The sequence below is a fragment of the Terrapene carolina genome, unplaced genomic scaffold, assembly GCF_002925995.2.
Source record: "Terrapene carolina triunguis isolate 2854851 unplaced genomic scaffold, T_m_triunguis-2.0 Scaffold88, whole genome shotgun sequence".
Lineage (NCBI taxonomy): Eukaryota > Metazoa > Chordata > Testudines > Emydidae > Terrapene > Terrapene triunguis.
In genome coordinates, this window is record NW_020664439.1 from 22,575,306 (window position 1) to 22,595,570 (window position 20,265).

Consider the following 20,265-nt stretch of genomic DNA (forward strand, 5'->3'; position numbering starts at 1 on the left):
AAAAAAAAAAAAAGCTGCGATCGCGATCGGCGGCAGCTCCACCGCGCCATTTTCTTCTTCGGTGGCAATTCAGCAGCAGGTCCTTCCCTCAGAGGGACCGAGGGACCCACCGCCAAATTGCCGCCGAAGAGTCCGACATGCCGCCCCTTCCCCTTGGCCGCCCCAAGCACCTGCTTGCTGGGCTGGTGCCTGGAGCTGGCCCTGCCTGCTTAGCAGCTCTGTTATTGCTCTGCAGCTGCATCCACACAATTCAATTTTGCAGGTTCAGAGTACAATATTTTGACCTTTGACTATTCCCAGGCTCTTTTATCCAAAAGGAACACAGATGACATACAGACACCAGTCTAGACCATCTACACGTTATAATTAATAAATCCCTTTTGTTGCTAGATTAGATTATTGCACAAACATATATAACAACCTCTTTTGTAAATGATAAAAGTGGAATGACAACATTTTGAATTTATACAGCTGATGATCTCAAAATGCTTTCCAAAGTGGGAACAGACCCCAGATTCCTGACACCTACTCTCTTGCTCTAATTCCTAGACACACTACCTACTGTAGAACATAGTGCTTCTGTTTTGCAGTTTAATCTGGAAATCTGATGTCATACTGGATGACAGGAGATAGAGAGCCTGTTTATTTTACCATTAATTGTATGAATTACCAGTTGAAGCAGCAACTCTGCTGTAATAAACCAATGTGCTGCAAACAACAGACAACTGGTTACACATCACACACGCGGGGGACCTGGGACCAGAAACCAGCTTCTGTAGCCAGAGGTCTCTACCACTTGAGCTAAAGGACAGCTTCTGTAACCGTTTGTACTAGTAGATCCTTTATCCTTTCTGTGGTTCAGCCACTAGTGGGCAACACTGATTCACTCAGTGATACCCATTAAATCTCACAGGAGGCAAGTAAGGAGAAGAAAAGTCCATGAGGATGTATGATGTACAGTATGTTCCCTCACAGATGTGGTTTGCCTACATCCCAGATTCTTCATAAAACAGCTTTCATCTGATAGAGCCAGGGAAACCTAAGACCCAATAGGTCACAGGAAGCTGCGGCATCAGCCATATCTTTTTTGACCAAGCATCCCAAAAGGCTGAGGTTCTTTGTTTGAAGAGAGTTTTCAGTGGGTAGTGGGCCAGCAGTATATGCAGTCTGAAATCCTCCCAGTCAGGAGGGAATGGGATGTCTCTCCCTATAACAGCACGCTCCTTCTGCCTCATTGTCTCTCTATAGCTGCTCACTAATGACTGGGCCCAGCTGCTCCTGCTTCCTCTCCTACAGCTTGAGAAATATTCTTCTGGGTCCTAGGTCCCCAGTCACACCCACCCCCACTCCAGTAGGCATATCCTGTTTTATAACGAAACTCGAGCATAGGGGAAAACTTGGGGTCTTCTTCCTATACCCCATTAGAGATGGCCTATCAGGCATTGCCACTAGCTATTTTTGCCCTGAGAACCCTCATAAAGGTGGGTTCTCTGCTACAGAGGGGGCTCTAAGGGGACAGAATTGGAGGGGAACAATATGCACCCCTCCAGCCATGTCTGTCCCTTTCCTCACCCCATCCAGACCCTGTCCCCTCCTCCCAGACAGATCCCAATTCCAGGAAGTGCCCTCAGTTGGCCTAAGGGAAGGAGAATGTGGCCACAGAAGGGGACAATCTGGTCCTAGCACATTAAACTATGTCTGCAAAGGTGAAAATAATGGAAGATATCTATGTACAGCCACTAAAACAGCCTACCTCAATAATTAGGGTTGCCCCAGGACAATAAAGTTGAAAACGCCTTTGATGAATTAAAAATATAAATAGAGAAAAGGTTACAACAAAGCTTGGCACATAGGCTTGATGGCAGATTCTGCAGTTCATGATATCTTCAAAGAACTCTCAAAGGTCGTCAGAATATATTCAATAGCAATATCTTGCAAACTCAGGTTAAAGTTCAGGTATTACGTTAACAAATAAATGAAGGCAGGAAAGTTCCCACTATTCAAACATGTGTTGGTGTTTGGTTACATATATATGACATAGTTCAGATTTGGCCGTTCATGAGTTTCTCATTAGTCTGAATTAACTCTTTGGAGCATAATAAAGATTTTCAACCAGGATTACAAGAACCTACAGTATTTTGTGACCAAGAGTACTGGAAAAATTTTAAAATATAGTTCAACCAGATGTCTGAGTCAGGAAATCTGTTATGTTAGAACTAGAGCACAGATATTATTTATACTCATAGTGTTGGACTCAGTATGATAACAAATAGGACAAAAGGCTTCACAAGATGAAGGGTGCTTGTGAAATGGTGACACTAATATGTATTTTTCCTCTTATCTGTCTGTACTTAGCCTTCACATGCATCTTCAAAATGGAATACTGCAACATTCATGTTCTTAAAATTGAAATCAATAAATTGCTGGGAAAGTTGATTCTCTCTGGAATATACTCATTTATTAGTACACATCCTTTATTAGAGTTCATGTAACAGAACCCAGAGAACATTTCTTGCAAGTGGCAAAATTCTATGTGGCTTGAATGCTAGAAGATGCACAAGCAATAACGACCAGAATAAAATTGTGGAGGCCAATAAGTTGGTTTTTTTATGCATTAAATAACTTACTCCTTGTTGATGAACTCCTAAACCATGATACATGCTGTCTTTTCTGTTTGTTTGTTTGTTTGTGTTTCATTTTTGATTAAAAAAAATCTTGCCTTCAAATCTTTTCAAGAAGATGGGCAATGTGCATGAACAAAGATATCCAATTCTAACCTTTTCTGTCAGTTCCCAGTATATATGGCAATGGTTTACTCATCCATGTCCAGCTGATGTGCTATGGTCTTGTAGTCATAAAATGAAGGGAGCAGCTGGTCTATCCAAATTTAATTTGCTATTTGATTTCTCCCGGTGCTGCTACTTTATCATACCGATATTGAACATTTATCTAATGTGGTTAGAAAAACAAGACTATGTTTAGAGCTAGCTTATGAGATAATTTGACACATAATCATCAATCCTGGGATGCAAAATGAACCACTTCAATAAGATTCCATGTCACTAGTTTTCTCTGACCTAATCTGATGGACACAGCAAAGACTGTCATCAGAATTATAATATTCTACATAGCTTGGCAGCTCAGTAGTACTAGCAGTAAAGCTGGGTTAGTGATTGTTTTGGAAACTGCATGAAAAGGCACAAAGAATTTCTTAAAAGTGAATTCAAACACTGAAATCTGACAGTCTTCTATTTCTGAGATGCTTCCTAGAGCTCAACAGGGAATGATGACATCTGCGATTTGTTTGATTACTTTTTGTGATCATTTATTCATTGCAAGTTCTGGGCTTGATCATTCTGCACTATTGTCTTAGCAATGTTCATGAGACCATACAATTTTATCAAATATGGTAGATCTCATCTTAAAATTAAAACTTTTGAAGTCCTTGCATTATTGTTTTGGCAGTCTGTCAGAATAACTCCTGCTGTCATCCTGCTTAGCAGACTTGACTCTAAGTAAGATTATTGTTTGTGGCAACGTGCAGTGTTACAAAATTAGGTCATTAGTTGTAAATTAAGTTCAATCCTTATATTTTGGCAAATATAATTCTCAGGTACATAAGATACGTGCAATTTGGGAATCTTGTTTAAACAACAAATTCATCAAGGATCAGACTGTTAGGTGCAAATGGCTGCATATGTTGGATGTTCCAGTCTTAAAGTATTTCTAGGCTGTTCAGTGTAGTTTTGCAAAATTGCCTCCCAAGAGTATCATAGGATATTCAGGTGTGGAATCATGTTTATTCTTAAAAGAGTGTGACAAAGTTCCTCCTCTGCCTTGGTGGGTTCTGCGCTTTCTGGGGGATTTGCTCGCCTCAGAGGTTTTCGGCAGTCCTCAGTTTGGCTCCTTTTGTTAGTGGCACAAACCTGTCGTTCACTCGGCTAACCTCATCACTGGCCAGCATGGGGGAAAGGAGGAGAACAATCCCCCGCAGTCTCTGCTGGCCCACCTAATGGGTCGGGGGACAGGCCAGAGACCTTCCCCTCTGGTGGGACCCACAGTTCAGATCAACTCCTCTTATATCAAATAGGGAGTTGAGGGGATGCGGGGAACCCAGGCCCGCCCTCTACTCCAGGTTCCAGCCCACGGCCCCGTGGATTGCAGCTGTCTTTAGTGTCTCCTGTAACAGCTGCGTGACAGCTACAACTCCCTGGGCTAAAATACAAAGTTTAAGTTAGTACCAGTGAACACAATTAAAATGAATCTATTGCTTGGTGAATTGAGTAGTATGACATCTAACTAGTGTGACAAAGTTCCTCCTCTATTTTGGTGGGTCCTGCGCTTATTGGTGGATTTCTTGCCTCAGAGATTCACCATGTGGGTTGGGGAACAGCCCAGAGACCTTCCCCTCTGGGAGAACCCACAGTCCAGGTCAATTGGGAGGTTTGGGGGGAACCCGGGCCCGCCCTGTACTCCGGGTTCCAGCCCAGGGCCCTGTGGACTGCAGCTGTCTATAGTGCCTCCTGTAACAGCTGCATGACAGCTACAACTCCCTGGGCTACTTCCCCATGGCCTCCTCCAAACACCTTCCTTATTCTCACCACAGGACCTTCCTCCTGGTGTCTGATAACGCTTGTGCTCCTCAGTCCTCCAGCAGCTCACCCTCTCACTCTCAGCTCCTTGCGCCTCTTGCTCTCAGCTCCTCACACTCTCACCACAAACTGAAGTGAGCTCCTTTTTAAAACCCAGGTGCCCTGATTAGCCTGCCTTAATTGATTCTAGAAGCTTCTTCTTAATTGGCTCCAGGTGTCCTAATTAGCCTGCCTGCCTTAACTGATTCTAGCAGGTTCCTGATTACTCTAGTGCAGCCCCTGCTCTGGTCACTCAGGGAACAGAAAACTACTCATCCAGTGACCAGTATATTTGCCCTCTACCAGACTCCTGTACCCCACTGGTCTGGGTCTGTCACACTATCAAAGTTATGTGTTGTTATGAGCAAAATAGGGGCAAGTACTATTTTTCCTTTACAACCACTTGTGTGCATTTTTGCAGGTGTGAAACGGAGGGAACAGCTGAAAATGTGGCCCTTTATTTATATGACTACATGTCATTAGATTTTCTTTATCCATATGCGGAGTAGAGTCGAATATTATGTGAGCATTCAGAAAATATATGAAGGGTTAGAGGCAAATTCCTCCTAGACATTTAGATTAGAGATGCAATCATCACCTAGACAATCACAAGCAATGATCCCCACCTCGCTGAATGATGTACAGGATGTGTACAGTGCCCCTGTGGACTAGAGATATATTGTAGGCCCAATTGGCATACAGCTTGTGCACCGAATTTGTTCTCAGGTACATTCATTGAATTACTTTGAATAAAAATTCATGAAAATTGCTCACCAGTAATAAAAAGAGCAAGATTCATCATATAAATTCTCCACTATGAATAGGTCATCCAGTTTTAGTGGTGAGCACCCTGAGCCAGCTGTGAGACTCTCAGCTCTGTTTCCACAGGTGTGCAACAAAATACACAGATCATAAACAGTGTACAGATAAAACAAGGACAGGAGAATAATCAATCAGCTAATGAAGGGCTGCTTTGCTGTGTGATTAGTAATGAGCAGGATAAACTGGATTATAAAAGCAGATGAGAATAATCACACGCCCTTTACTTCTAAAAAAATGTGGGCTGTATTGGTTCTTGTAGGTGCCGCAGCTGCTTCAGCTCCACTTCACAGTCAACATTTTGATGGGTAAGAATTCAAATTAAGGTTAAACTGGTACTTTTTTGCTAAACAAAACTCTCTTAGCTGATCTGCCTGTTTTAATCATGCCTTTTTCTCCCACCTCCTCCACCACCAAGAGAGAAGGTGTTTCGTGTAACACCACACAATGAAGAACAGGTAGAATTCCTCAACAACTTGGCCGGCAACATGCAGGTAAATAAGATGGAATTGGGTGGGGGAATAGACTGTAATTTAAAGCTCTTTTGTTTTACCAATACTGATCTAAGAAATACTGTATATCGTACCGCTGAATTAGAAGCCTGATCCTGAGTCCATTCAAGTCAATGTGAATTTTCCTGTTGAGGGAGCAGGACTAGGTCACAAGACAGGAGCTAAATAAACACATTTCTAGAAAATCTAGCTGAATAATCCAAGCTGCATGTTAAAGCACATAATGCAACAGACTCTAAAAAACAAGAGAAAAAATGTACGGTACGATACTTTTGAATACGTGTTATGCTAAACACCACATGAAAATTCCAGTTTCCAGTGGTTTTAACTTAATAGTTACAACAGAATTTGTTCACTTAGAAATAACCTAAAAAACTAGGCTCGCATCCAACTTCAACTTTCCTTTAGCCTCTCATGCAGTATATTTTCTTCCTTGGATTTTCTTTAAAGCTTCCTACCATGCCCAATCAAGCTGCCTGTTTTTTTACTGACCTTGATGTAGATATATGATGACATGACGATGACGTGAGAAAAAATAATAAAGGCAGCAAATGTGTTTTCAATACTTCCCTTCAGCTTTGATGTAGTAAAATAGCTGTGGAAAGAAAAAATGCCATCATCGGTGAGATGAAAACATGACATTTTTAATGATATGCAGAAGTGGAGGCACTATCACCAGCAATAGGGTGATATCCTATGAGAAGGCAAGGCTATTGGTGTGCCACTGCCTCCTCATCCTCATTATATAAATGAACATGCCATACTTTCTTTCAAGTGTGCCTTATAAAGGAATTAAATTAGAGGGCTGGTTTTTCTTTTTCCTAAAAAATGAAAATCAAAAATCTATGCAAAATTATGGCCAAAATAGTTGACAGTCAGGACTAGTAACCAATTTTGGGATAACAGTTAGCTCACACACAAATACAGCATTCATGGATGGACACACCAGCCACAAACCTCCCTTATACTTAGGGAGGTGATGGCCAGAGAGGGGGCATAGCCTGGAAAGATGGTGAATTGGCTCCCTGCACAGCAACCTTTACTAATAGGACTTTAATGAAGCCACCAGTGAGATTGAAAACTGACTTCTCCAAACAGTAAACCCAAGGGAAGTTTGTGGACGTACCACCACCAGTCCTCTCGGGGCTTAACTCCTCCATCTGGGGAAAGGAAACAGGTACAATTTGCACCTTGTACCAGATTTAGTGAATCAGGCCCCAAATTATTTATACACACAGTGATCCCCATCTCACCGATTTATGTACAGTATGTGTACAGTGCTCCTGTGGACTAGAGATACTCTGTAGGCTCAATTCTGCAGATACTTTGAACCCAGAATTCGCATTGATCTGAATAGGTGCGTAAGGAATGCAGAAGCTGGTCTTATCTGTTATAAAAGGTAGTTATTAAATTTATTAATTATTTGCATGGATTATATTTATTCTGCATACAGTAATAATGGGGAAAACATGCTGGTGCCCATATAACAGCAGATTTGGTTATCAGGAAGTGACAATATTGACTACAAAAGGACCAAGAAAACTATAGTAATCTTTGCATCAAAAATTACTATTCCAAATGAAATATACTTGAAAATATTTGTTGTTATTGGAATCAGAGTTGCCTGTGCTTTATAACATTTATGCTAGCCAAAACTTCCCCCCTGAAATCCTTCAAAAAGAGAAAAAAAACTTTGAACTATGCTTGAAATTACAAACTGTGAGGAAACTGCATAGTAAGCAATATTCACTTAAGGAATGGGTTGACACAAGTGCAAGTAAAATAAAAATAAATAAATAAATAGAGCAGCAACAGAAACAACAAAAGATGTGATTTATTTTTTATTATGGTTAGGAAGAGAAAGTTATAAATCTTAAATAGTGAACACACATTTATCATTGTATATTTAGATGACAGCACTCCGTTTACATTATTGTAATCCCCAAGGTAATAATATTTTGTTCATTGCTTAGATTCTAAGGAAAAAGATGCTTTAGAAATGTCTTTATTCACATCAGTAGCCTTTACTCATGCAAGTAGGCTTATTTAGTCCCAGGCAAAATGTATACACCTTAAGGTATAAATACAAATATAGCCCCTATGGCAGTGGTGCTCAAACTTTTTCACCACAAAGAACGAGGAGTCCTTGTGGCACCTTAGAGACTAACAAATTTATTTGGGCATACGCTTTCATGTACATTGGCCAAACCAGACAGTCTCTATGCAAAAGAATAAATGGACACAAATCTGACATCAGGAATCATAACATTCAAAAACCAGTAGGCGAACACTTCAATCTCTCTGGTCACTCAATAACAGACCTAAAAGTGGCAATTCTTCAACAAAAAAACTTCAAAAACAGACTCCAACGTGAAACTGCAGAACTGGAATTAATTTGCAAACTAGGCCTGAATAAAGACTGGGAGTGGTTGGATCATTACAAAACCTAAACCTAATTTCCCCAATACTAATTTCCACCTGCTGTGACTCACACCTTCTTGTCAACTGTCTGAAATGAGCCACTCTCATTACCACTTCAAAAGTTATTTTTCCTCCCTTGGTATCCTGCTGTTAATTGATTTGTCTTGTTAGATTGACCTCACACTTGGTAAGGCAACTCCCATCCTTTCATATATTTATACCTGCTCCTGTATTTTCCACTCCATGCATCTGATGAAGTAGGTTCTAGCCCATGAAAGCTTATGCACAAATAAATTTGTTAGTCTCTAAGGTGCCACAAGGACTCCTCGTTGTTTTTGCTGATACAGACTAACATGGCTAGCCCTCTGAAACTTTTTCAGTTCCCTCCTCCCCCAGTAGTGAAATCTGTTCCTGGCCCCCCTCCATTTCTGCACAGCCAAGGCTTCCTCGGCAGAGGAACTTGGGCTAAAGGCAGAGCTGGGGGCAGAACTGGGGATGGGGGAGGAGCTGGGGCTAGGCACAGACAGAGCCGGGCTGGGGGTTGAACAGGGGGCAGAGTGGAGCTGGGGGCAGAGAGGTAATGAGGGCAGAGGACAGTTGGGAGTGGACCGGGGGCGGAGCAGAGCTGCGGCTGGGGGCAGAGCTGGTCTGGGGGCAGAGAGGGAGTGAAAGCAGAGCTGGGTCTGGAGGCAGAGCAGGACTGGGGGCTGAACAGGGTTGGGGGAGGAGCGAGGCTAGTAGCAGAGCTGGGCTGGGAGCAGAGTGGGACTGGAAGCATGGCACTCCCTCCCGCCCCCTGTGGGTGCTGGCTCCAGCTCTACCACATGCCCCCCGAACGTTCCTCCATGACCCCCTAGGGGGGCACAGCCCACAGTTTGGGGACCACTGGCCTATGGACCTAAGCCTACAAGCAGCTATCCAAAGTCAGACCACTGAGCCCATGCAGAGCCCCACTGACGTTCAGGGCCGGCTCCAGGCACCAGCATAGCAAGCAGGTGCCTGGGGCGGCCAATGAAGAGGGAGGCAGCACATCTGGCAGTTCAGTCCCGCCGAATTGCCGCCATAGAATGAAGCAGCGCTAGAGTTGCCGCTGAATTGCCACCGATCGTGGCTTTTTTTTTTCCTCCCTGCTTGGGGCGGCAAAAACGCTAGAGCCGGCCCTGATGACATTAATAGGGTTCTATCCACATTGAGTTTATTGCAGGATCAGGGCCTAAGTGCCCAATCCTACAGTCCTCATATAGACAAAATTCTCACTGAAATCAAGAGTTTTGGCTGCAAGAGGATCACAGTTGGCATTAGTGAGACCATTACTGTAATACTGTGGATAGTTCCAGTGTTCACTCTTCAAAAAGAATGATGAAAAATTGTAAAGGGGTTGGAAAAGAGCTAAAAGAATGATCCAAGGTCTATAAAACTTGCCTTTATAGTGAGAGACATAAGCCCAATCTATTTAGTTTATCTAAGATAAGATTAAGGAGTAACTTGATCATGGGAAAGAGATTTCAGTTAGTAGAGTGCTCTTTAAACTTGTAGAGGAAGGCTTAATAAGCTATAATGCTCAGAAGTTGAAAATAGATACATTCAGAGTATTAAAAAGGCAGAAAGTTTTAACAGTTAAAATAGAATCATAGAATTGTAGGACTGGAAGGGACCTCGGGATGTCTTCTAGTCCAGTCCTCTATACTCAAGGCAAGACTAAGTATTATCTAGACCATCCCTGACAGGTGTTTTTCTAACCTGCTCTTTAAAATCTCCAATGACAGAGATTCAACAAGCTCCCTAGGCAATTTATTCCAGTGCTTAACTACCCCAACAGTAAGTTTTCCTAATGTCCAACCTAAACCATCCTTGCTGCAATTTAAGCGCATTGCTTCTTATCCTATCCTCAGAGGTTAAGGAGAACAAATTTTCTCCCTTCTCCTTCTTGTAACAACCTTTTATGTACTTGAAAACTGTTATCAAGTCCCCCGTTCAGTCTTCTCTTTGCCAGACTAAACAAACACAGTTTTTTTAATCTTCCCTCATAGGTCATGTTTTCTAGACCTTTGATCATTTTTGTTGCTCTTCTCTGGACTTTCTCCAATTTGTCCACATCTTTCCTGAAACGTGGCAACCAGAACTGGACACAATACTCCAGTTGAGGCCTAATCAGTGCAGAGTAGAGCAGAAGAATTACTTCTTGTGTCTTGCTTACAACACTTCTGCTAATACATCCCAGAATGAAGTTTGCTTTTTTTGCAACAGTGTTACACTGTTGACGCATATTTAGCTTGTGATCCACTATGACCACCAGGTCCCTTTCCACAGTACTCCTTCCTAGGCAGTCATTTTCCATTTTAATAATTATTAATTCATTATTGATTATAATTAATCATTGGAACAACTTACTGAGAGACATGGTGGATTTTCTACACTTGACGTCTTGAAATCAAGACTGGATATCTTTCTCAAAGATGTGCTATAGCTCAAACAGGACTTATGGTCTTGCTGGAGAACTTACTGGAAAAGAGTCTGTGGCCTGTGTTATGCAGGAGGTCTCACTTGATGATCATAATCGTCTCTTTTGTTCTTAAAAATATATGAAAGATGATATTTCTAATTTACTCACTCCTCAGATGGACATACACGTTTGTCCAGAAGTTGTCTTTGAACCTGAATGCTCATCTCCTGCCTTAGGCCCCAGTCCATTAAAAGCTCTTAAACATATGCTTAAGTACTTTGCTGAACTGAAATCTTGGAAAGCTGTCACTGCCATCTGAGCAAAACTACATCTCACAATGTGTGAACTACATGCCCGAATACAATCATTGTAGTTAATTTTCCATGTGATTTTGTTTAATTTTGGAAAACTTAGGTAGATCAATGGAATATAGCCCTGGTGCTGTCTTGAGTTAATGAAGTTTACCATATTATCACTATCGAGCCATAGATACCAACCTAACAATCGTAATCACATATGTATATATTTTCATCTGTTCCACTTTTCAGATTGATTTCTGGAATCCAGACACCATCACACAAGTAAAACCAGAAATGAGAGTTGATTTCCGAGTTGAAGCGGACAAGTCCTCTGATGTTGAGCGTCTCCTGGAGCAGAGGGGAGTGGAATATGAGTATGTTTTTTTCTTATTTGATATTTTGAATGTAAGAAGGGTAAATACAGAGTAAATTTACCCAGCCAACCCTCCCATAACAGAAAGCCATTCCCATAACAGCCCTCCCACAACAGAAAAGCCATAATTGTTCGTTAAGATGTTTATTAATTAATTATTAATTATTATTGTAGCCCCTAGAGGTCATGGGCAGCGGGTATCAAAGACTGGGGGAGGCTGAGCCTCCCCTAACACAGCCCTGCATGGCCCCGCTCACGCTCTGCCCCCAGACTTCCTCCTGCTTCCCAGCGCTCTGCTATGGGCGGCTCTTCCCCTGTGGCCGGGGCTCTGGGCTGGGACTTATGGGGGTCAGCTTGCGGCCAGAGACTCCGCCCGGCGCTCCGGGGCTGAGGGCCATGCCGCCCACCTGCCCGGCACTCTGGGGCTGGGGATGCTGGGGGCTTCGACGCCCACCCACCTGGCACTCTGGGGATGGGGGGGCATGCTGCCCGTCTGGCACTTCGGATGGGGGGTCCTGCACCGCCTGCCCTCCCAGTGCTCTGCAGCTGGAGGCGCTCGGGTGGTCTGGGGCTGGAGCCGGGGGGGGGCTGGCACCCGCAGCGTGGGTGGAGGCTCTGGGCTCCGGTGGCAGTGGCAGAGCCCTGGGCAGAAGGGGCAGGCCGGCCTCCCCAAGCCAGGGGCTCACCCACTGCCCACGATAGGTAGACTCTGTAAAACATATAGTAAGAGATTTGAAGAGTTTACAGTATAAAAAGTCAAAATAGACAAAAGGCAGGAAAAGACAGAGGTCCAGCAAATTGAAGTGAATTGCCAAAGGCACACAGCAGTTCAGTGAGACTGCAAGAGGTTTCCTCACGCAAACAATGTTTTCATTTATTTTTAATTATCATCATAAAACTAGTATCCAGGAGTTAGAAAACCTAGATTTCACAGACCCATCTGTTTACAAAATAATCCCATGGCACTTTCTGAAACAATCTGTCCAATACAACACCTTGAGCAACGTGATTTACTTACAACAAAGAATATTGATTCAACTCATCTATTTATTATTGAATGGCCGCAGAGCTTTGTGTGGCTTGAAAGCTTGTCTCTTTCACCAAAAGACGTTTTCCAATAAAAGATATTACTTCACCCACCTTGTCTCTGCATTACACAATGTCTTTGATGGTTAGAAATTCAGCAAATTAGTCATCCTATTCTTATTTAATCCAGGAAAAGATCTCTTGGGTGCAGTGCCTTCAGTTAATGCTTCCTCTTCCTGAAGTCACTTGAATCTTTCCACTGACTTGAATACAAGTCAGATCAGGCCTTAGGTGGAACAGTTGGAGTATTATATAAAATTTTCAAGTCCCCTATTGATCTCAAAGAAGTTCCACACTTAAATAGTGCTCTAAGGAGAAGAGTAAATAATCAATCCCTCCAAATAGGTCCTGGATCCAGTTATCGTCATGAAGTTGTAAGGGGACCATACATATAACTTCTTACAAAGTCTTCCAATATATCTGATGCAGTACTATTCAGTCCCAGAAGTTCCTAAGAGATATCACAGCAGCACTCAAGCAAGATGGAAGGATTCTGATAGTCCTCATGCCCACACAGTGAAGGACTTGTGCTGCTAAGTCATTTAGGCGCCTTTGAAAATCCCACCTGTAATTTATATTTTCAAATCACTATGCAAATACTGGATCAGCCAGGATCAGCCAGGATCAGCAATATGTTCTGGCTCCTTTGTGCCACTCTGGGGCAGCTGCCAATAAGATTTATGGAGTATAGTTATAGCCATGTCGGTGCCAGGATATGAGAGACCCAAGGTGGGTGAAGTAATATCTTTTATTGGACCAACTTCTGTTGGTGAGAGACAAGTTTTCTGAAGGTTTCAGAGTAGCAGCCGTGTTAGTCTGTATCCGCAAAAAGAACAGGAGTACTTGTGACACCTTAGAGACTAACAAATTTATTTGAGCATAAGCTTTCGTGAAGAAGAGCTCTGTGTAAGCTTGAAAGCTTGTTTCCCTTACCAACAAAAGTTGGTTCAATAAAATTTATTACCTCGCCCACCTTTTTTCCCTAATAAGGTTTATGGCTGACTTGTGTCACCATAGTAGTACAAAACAGCTGGAACATATGGATATATGTGGACCATTCATTGTATAGTGGGTAAGTGAGTATTATCTCATTTTACCAATATACAGAAACAAACACCAAGTCAAGTGGCAGAGCTGGATTAGGGTAGACAAGCTTTTGGCTCACAGCCCCATGCTCGGTTCACTAGATCAAACTCCTTCCTACTAGATCATGCAGCTCTCATTAAATTAGTCCGTTTAATCTGCTAAATCTGTGTTTTCAATCTGTTAAGAATCCATCCCTGGAGACATTTACTGGAGCCCCTTAACATATCATAAGACAAATGTATGCAAAATAACTAATGCTAATGGGACATTTACAAAAAAATTACCACTAATATTAAAGCAGAGACCTCAGTAGTTATCAGTGGTAGTAACGTTATTTCATTAAAAGACATTAAAAGACCAAACGGTTTCTTTTTCATGTCTTAAGGAAACCACAGCAGAGCTATTAATGCTGCACTTGCCACTATAATTGTATTTCTGACATATTCAGAGTAGCCCTATGAAGGAAAGACCCATATATTTTGGCAATAAAAATATAATTATAGTTCTTAAAAAGATTATTTTCAGTGCTCTTATTGCCCCCTTATAGCATAAGAATCCATTGAAAGTAAGATTTTCTCTTTAGCAAGGAAGTTATACTGGTATGTGCTAGAATTTCCTACAATATACATGAATTTGCACAAGTTCATGCACCTGTCTTCTGATTGTGAGGCCATGAGGGTCGCAGGGTGTCCCTGACGAACTTCAGCAGAATGTCCTTGTGACAGCCAAAGTAAATACAATTCTTTGATCTGCAGCTGCAGTGCCCTGAAATTATGTCAATGCAACCAGTTCAAGTGTTTGTTATGAAGGCTGGCGTTGCACAGCAAATTGACCTCTTGCTCTTCTATCCAGATCACTTTGATCAAGAACATATTGTTTTTGCAATTTTTGACCCTCTTGCTATTCAGGGTAAGACAAGCGCTGGGAAAACAAAAGTTAGAGTAGCTGGAATAAAAGCAAACTGTCCCAAGGTACTGTCTGATGATAAACCTTATTCATGAGTCTCAGGGTACGTCTACACTTACCTCCGGGTCCGGCGGCAGGCAATCGATCTTCTGAGATCGATCCCGGAAGTGCTCGCCGTCGACGCCGGTACTCCAGCTCGGCGAGAGGAGTACGCGGCATCGACGGGGGAGCCTGCCTGCCGCGTCTGGACCCGCGGTAAGTTCGGACTAAGGTACTTCGAATTCAGCTATGTTATTAACATAGCTGAATTTGTGTACCTTAGTCCGAAGTGGGGGGTTAGTGTGGACCAGGCCTTAGTCCATGGGAAAGGTGAGTGGCAGAGATCCAGTCAGAGGCAGACAGGATTTCATTGCCTGTGTGATGTTTGTTTGTTGGATGACTGCATTCACCTTGCTGCAGCCAGCATACAACAAATATAGTAGAGCTAGGATTATTGTTCAGTCCATTGGCACTATGAGGCTGCCAAACCACACCTGAACACTGGGAGTTTGGTTTGACAGAGCGAGGGTTACCATTTTACAGATGTTTGCTCGGTGGTGCCTTTTCAATACATTGGGATGTTACATCATCATGTTGTGACATTATGGGGCAAATGTCCTTCTGTGTTATCAACTCAAGAAAGGCCCTGTTCTCTAGAAGCCCATGTCCACAAGCAAGAAAATGATGGCCGCATAAGCTCACACTGCGGTGAAGGGGAGTGGGCTGCTCACAGAGGAAGAGCACTTGCTCCATGAGCTTATCCTTAGAGCATGGGGAAAAGAAGGCTGTTAACTTCCCTGCAGCTGACCCAAAAGAGCTCGCACTGTGGAGGGTTGGGAGAAAAGAGCTGACCTGGTGGACAGCTGCTGGCCACGAAGAGCCCATCCTTGGAGCAGAACATAAGGCAAAATTAGGCTAGATGTGAATTCACCATACATTGTGGTCAGGAATGTAGTCCCAACCCAAACACTTCATTTCAGAATCACTGTAGTTCCAAATGGTAGATCAATGCCATCTGCCCAATGTTTTCTCCAGCAGGGGAAGTCAAATTTTCTGGACAATTTCACCCCACTAACAAGTCTTCTTTCTATATTGTGGGTTTATTGCAGAATTCTGATCGACAACCTGAAGACGGTACTTGATGCTCAGTTTGACAGCAATGTTCGTGCTGCTGGACACAATTATGAAAAATACAACAACTGGGAAACGGTAAAGTCTATAAATATGCTACACTCTTCATTCATTAATTGCTTTGGAACTGGGGTTAGAGATGCCATTTAACTTAATGGTTGTATTAAACAGATAGCTGCTTGGACTGCTGACATTGCTGCTCAGAACGCAAACCTTGTCTCCCGCACTCAGATTGGGACTACATTTCAGGGACGGCCCATATACCTCCTGAAGGTGATTGTTTTTCATTTCTTTTTAACAGTCTGGTCGGTTCTCGTAAAAATAATAAAATTACAATATTTATTAAGGCATCACTAACTCTGACATGTATTATAAATCCTCTAGGAAATCAAAACAGATTTTGAGAGCTACTTTTATTGTGAATTTTTATCCTTTTGATTTAAGGTAAAGGGTTTATAGAGTGAAACCCATAATAAATATTTTGGAAGTTCAGACCTATAAATTTAACCACATTCCTGTGAGCAATGTAAATGATAATTTACCTTTATGTAATTGTTCACGCCATCTGTTGTTTGTAAACCCACTTACTATAAAGAGATCTATAAATGTCAGTCTATCTGGCACAGGAAACAAACCCAATTTCTCTATCTTCTTCAGATATCATTTTCTGTCACATAACTCTTATGAATAAATAAGATACCAAGAAATAAATGGGGGGAGGGGGGGAATGGGGGAGATGGAGAAGGAGACAAAATTACTTACCCAAAACAGCACCAGCATTCACTAGAATGTATATAGCCAACTTGGTCTTTTCAACTAATAATACTATCATAAGAAATCTACCAACACTGTGTAGTAATGAAATATTCTGTGAAAATATGGTCATGTCTGCATTAATAAAAAATAAAGCAAATAGGATTGTACTATTTTAACTTGAACAACTTAATTGTCCAGAAGGGCAAAAATGTACTTTGTTAGTATTAGGTTTTCAATTTAATCAAGGAATATAGCTCATACTGCTGTCAGGTTTCACCTTTAGAGTCACTAGTCTGGAGACAGAATATTAATAATTTGTATATCAAATAGGTTGTTTTTTCATGACATTTTATTTACTATAGGTGGGGAAAAGTGGTTCAAACAAAAAGGCCATCTTTATGGATTGTGGTTTCCATGCAAGAGAGTGGATCTCCCCTGCATTCTGCCAGTGGTTTGTGAAAGAGGTTGGTAAACTCAGTAACAAAAAAGAGTTTTCACAAAATAAATCAACTTTAGAGGAAACTGACACAGACTGTAACACACGTGAAACAAATACAATAATACGATCTCTTGCAGTTCAGTCCTTGGCAGTTTCTAATACAGTGCTTTCTAATTTTATTCTCTGATTTTGGATTTGGGTTGGAAATATACAACTTGGGCTCCATTCTCCCCTTGATGTGAAGTGTATACACACTGTGGGCCGGATCCTCAGGACTGGCCATTTGATACCTGAGCAGCTTGTGGAAACAAAGAGCATCAGGACGCCTCAGGGATGTGATGACCCCTGAGGGGGCCATTCCAACATCCAGGAATTGCTGCAATCTGGGCTGCCTCTTGTCACTGGCCACATCCACTACACCAGGGACAAGGCTGGGAGGCAGAGGCATAGTGCAGGCTATTCTGGCTGTCTGCCAGGGGAATCCCAAGGCAACCACTCAAGTTTGCTTTGCGGTTTTAAGTATTGCCCTTTAATTTCCATTAAAATTATTTAAAAGAAATGATCTACTCATTCTCACTGTGGTAGGTATGACTAGAATCCCCTGGGCATATATGTATATATAGAGAGGTGATAGACGGATAAACCAATGAATCTGCTTCATGTCTATATTATTATAACACTATGGTAACACTACAAATCCAGTCATGTTCCTGGCTCAGTTTGTGGTGTAGAAGTTTTGACACTGAATTCAATGGTTCAGAATTCAGCCCTGTGTGTGGTTTTAAAGAATGGGAGAAGTCAAGGTAAACTGTAGAAGGCATCTGAGTGTACATTATAGAAGTAGGATGGATGCCTGTCTTCCTAATGCTTCATATTCCCGGGTTCCTTGGAATCATTCTGTTTCTCCAAAAAAAGAAAGAGAAGGGGTGGAAGCTTTTCTTCACCTAAACAAAATAAGATTATGGAAATGTAATCAAAGGCTGGGAAGACAGCTCCCTAAATGTTGTATTCAGGGGGAGGAAAATAATAATGTTCGTATTATTTGCCTTAAACAGTTACCACTTCTTACCGTTAAATGTAATTTGTTACATATAATAAGAAATAACATTTTTCTGTAACTAGAAAGCATCATCTTCTAGTACATGAGACTCACACGTGAAGTGAGGTTCACTCCATGCTTCCTTTATGAATTCTTAAAAGAAATATAAGTTTCTATTCTCTCTCTCATCTCCTAACACTACATAGGTAGGGAATGCTGATGAACACTATACACACAGCCTCCTCTAAAGGGAAAAAGATACACTCCTCTTCAGTAGAATAATCTTTAAAAAACAACTCCATTCTGCTTAATTCTCAAATTTTATAAAAATTCCTACATTTAAAGGTTTTAAAACAGAAGCAGCAGGAGATAGTTAAAATCCAAACAAAGGAAAACCAATGCATTTGATTGGCTCATGCTAGCATAGACATAGTGGTGACGTGGCTAATCTTCCTGTCCTCCGAGAGACATCCATGTAGTTTTGCATAAGGAACAATGGAAATTGAAAGTGACAAGCAGATGGGAAAGTGATCTCTTTATCTCCCAGTAAAACTGAAGATAGTACCTGTTACCATTTTTCTTTTAGCAATTATTTTTACTACAATCATTGGGGCGGGGGTAGCTGAAACAGTCAATATATGAATGTACTTGACTGAAGGTGATGACTTTCTTCAGTGGTTTTGGGGAGGGAGGAAGTACTTTAACATTATGATCCTCTTTTGTTTATTTAAAAGTGCTACTGGACACAAATGTCCAAAAGCAGAAAGGAAAGGCATGACAGGGCCGCCAAGAGGATTCAGGGGGCCTGGGGTCTTCGGCGGCACTTCGGCAGCGGGTCCTGGGGCAGAAGGACCCCCCGCCGCCGAACTGCTGCTGAAGACCCGGAGGGGAAGAAGCTCCGGGGGCCTGGGCCCCGCGAGAGTTTTCCGGGGCCCCCGGAGTGAATGAAGGACCCCGCTCCAGGGCCCCCGAAAAACTCTCGTGGGGGCCCACAGGGGCCCAGGGCAAATTGCCCCACTTGCCCCCCCTCCCGGGCGGCTCTGAGGCATGAGCTGAGTTAGAGAATATGCAAAAGGCAGGAAGAAGCACAAGTTCTCCCAGTAACCATAATCTGCTTTTGAACATTGTTTATCAGTCAACAAACTACAGGCCTGATTCTCAACTGCTTTGCACCCCGTGTAGTCATGCACATGTGTGCAAAGTGAGGGAAACATGAGTGCAATCAGGGCCGGCTCTAGGTTTTTTGCTGCCCCAAGCAAAAAAAATTTTGGCTGCCCCCCCACTGCACCCTCCTGCCACCCCAGCCCTGGGTCACTGGTAACTCGCTCCCAGGGCGGGTCATTCAGCAGGAATTTTGGATGAACACAGGCAGGATTGGTTCCCATATGGTTACAGAACTGCAGTAAAGTGGAACAATTTTCAGCTTGTGTGATTGAAGGCTATCTGGATGCATATTATAAGACTGTCCTACATAAATGAGGAAAAGTTGAGGTGCCTTTATTATTCTTTTGTTCCATTCTTTGTTTCTATGGGGAATTTGCCAATGCAATATCACTGTCTTCCTTTTAAACAAATAAAACTAAAACTTAAAAATAATAAATAATAATAATAATAATAAAGCAATGGCTGTTGAAAATAGCAATTCCAGTCCTAATAACCACTGGGAAGCATTTCTTGCTCAATTTATTCTACTTTTTCCTACAGCAAGTTACAGTGGATCAGTATATTTGATTTGGGAGAAATGAAGTAACAGCTGCCCAAATTGAGCTTGAGCACTCCTGAATTTTGAGGGTGTTCAAATCTGGAAGGCAGGTGCTGGATTCCCTTTCTGAATATTAGCTAAATCTGGAAAAGAAAAGTCAATTTCTGCTTCCATGGCTCAGTAGTGGAAATCCTCCTACGTGCCTGGTACTGTATCTAAAGCTGTCCAGGCTAGTAGAGCCTCCCCTCCCTTACTTTTCATTTTAAATTCTAGTGGGATCCACGTACCTGCCTTGCTAGGCTTCAGATAGAGAGGTGCAATGTCCATTTAGTCCACCCAATTCTTTCTTTGGGGGAGAGCCCAGGGCTGGGGCGGCAGGAGGTGCGGGTGCGGAGGGGGAAGAGCCCAGGCTGGGGCGGCAGGAGGTGCAGGTGGGGGCCAGAGCTGGGGCAGCAGGGAGTGCGGGTGCAGGGGCGGGGAGAAGAGCCCAGGGCTGGGGTGGCAGGAGATGCGGAGGAGCGGGGGAGAGCCCAGGACTGGGGCGGCAGGAGGTGCAGGTGGGGGCCAGAGCTGGGGCAGCAGG

The 20,265-nt window shown here is 42.6% G+C and overlaps 1 protein-coding gene across 1 annotated transcript in view; it reads left to right on the forward strand.

The window, feature by feature from the left end:
- The first annotated feature begins 5,687 nt into the window (after positions 1 to 5,687).
- CPB1 (carboxypeptidase B1) overlaps positions 5,688 to 20,265 on the forward strand; it is a 29,713-nt gene continuing 15,135 nt past the window's right edge. The window contains exons 1-6 of the mRNA XM_026649989.1: positions 5,688 to 5,758; positions 5,869 to 5,944; positions 11,375 to 11,499; positions 15,725 to 15,824; positions 15,918 to 16,019; positions 16,865 to 16,966. Of these exons, the coding sequence (XP_026505774.1) occupies positions 5,688 to 5,758; positions 5,869 to 5,944; positions 11,375 to 11,499; positions 15,725 to 15,824; positions 15,918 to 16,019; positions 16,865 to 16,966 (576 nt within the window). The remainder of the gene's footprint in view (positions 5,759 to 5,868; positions 5,945 to 11,374; positions 11,500 to 15,724; positions 15,825 to 15,917; positions 16,020 to 16,864; positions 16,967 to 20,265) is intronic.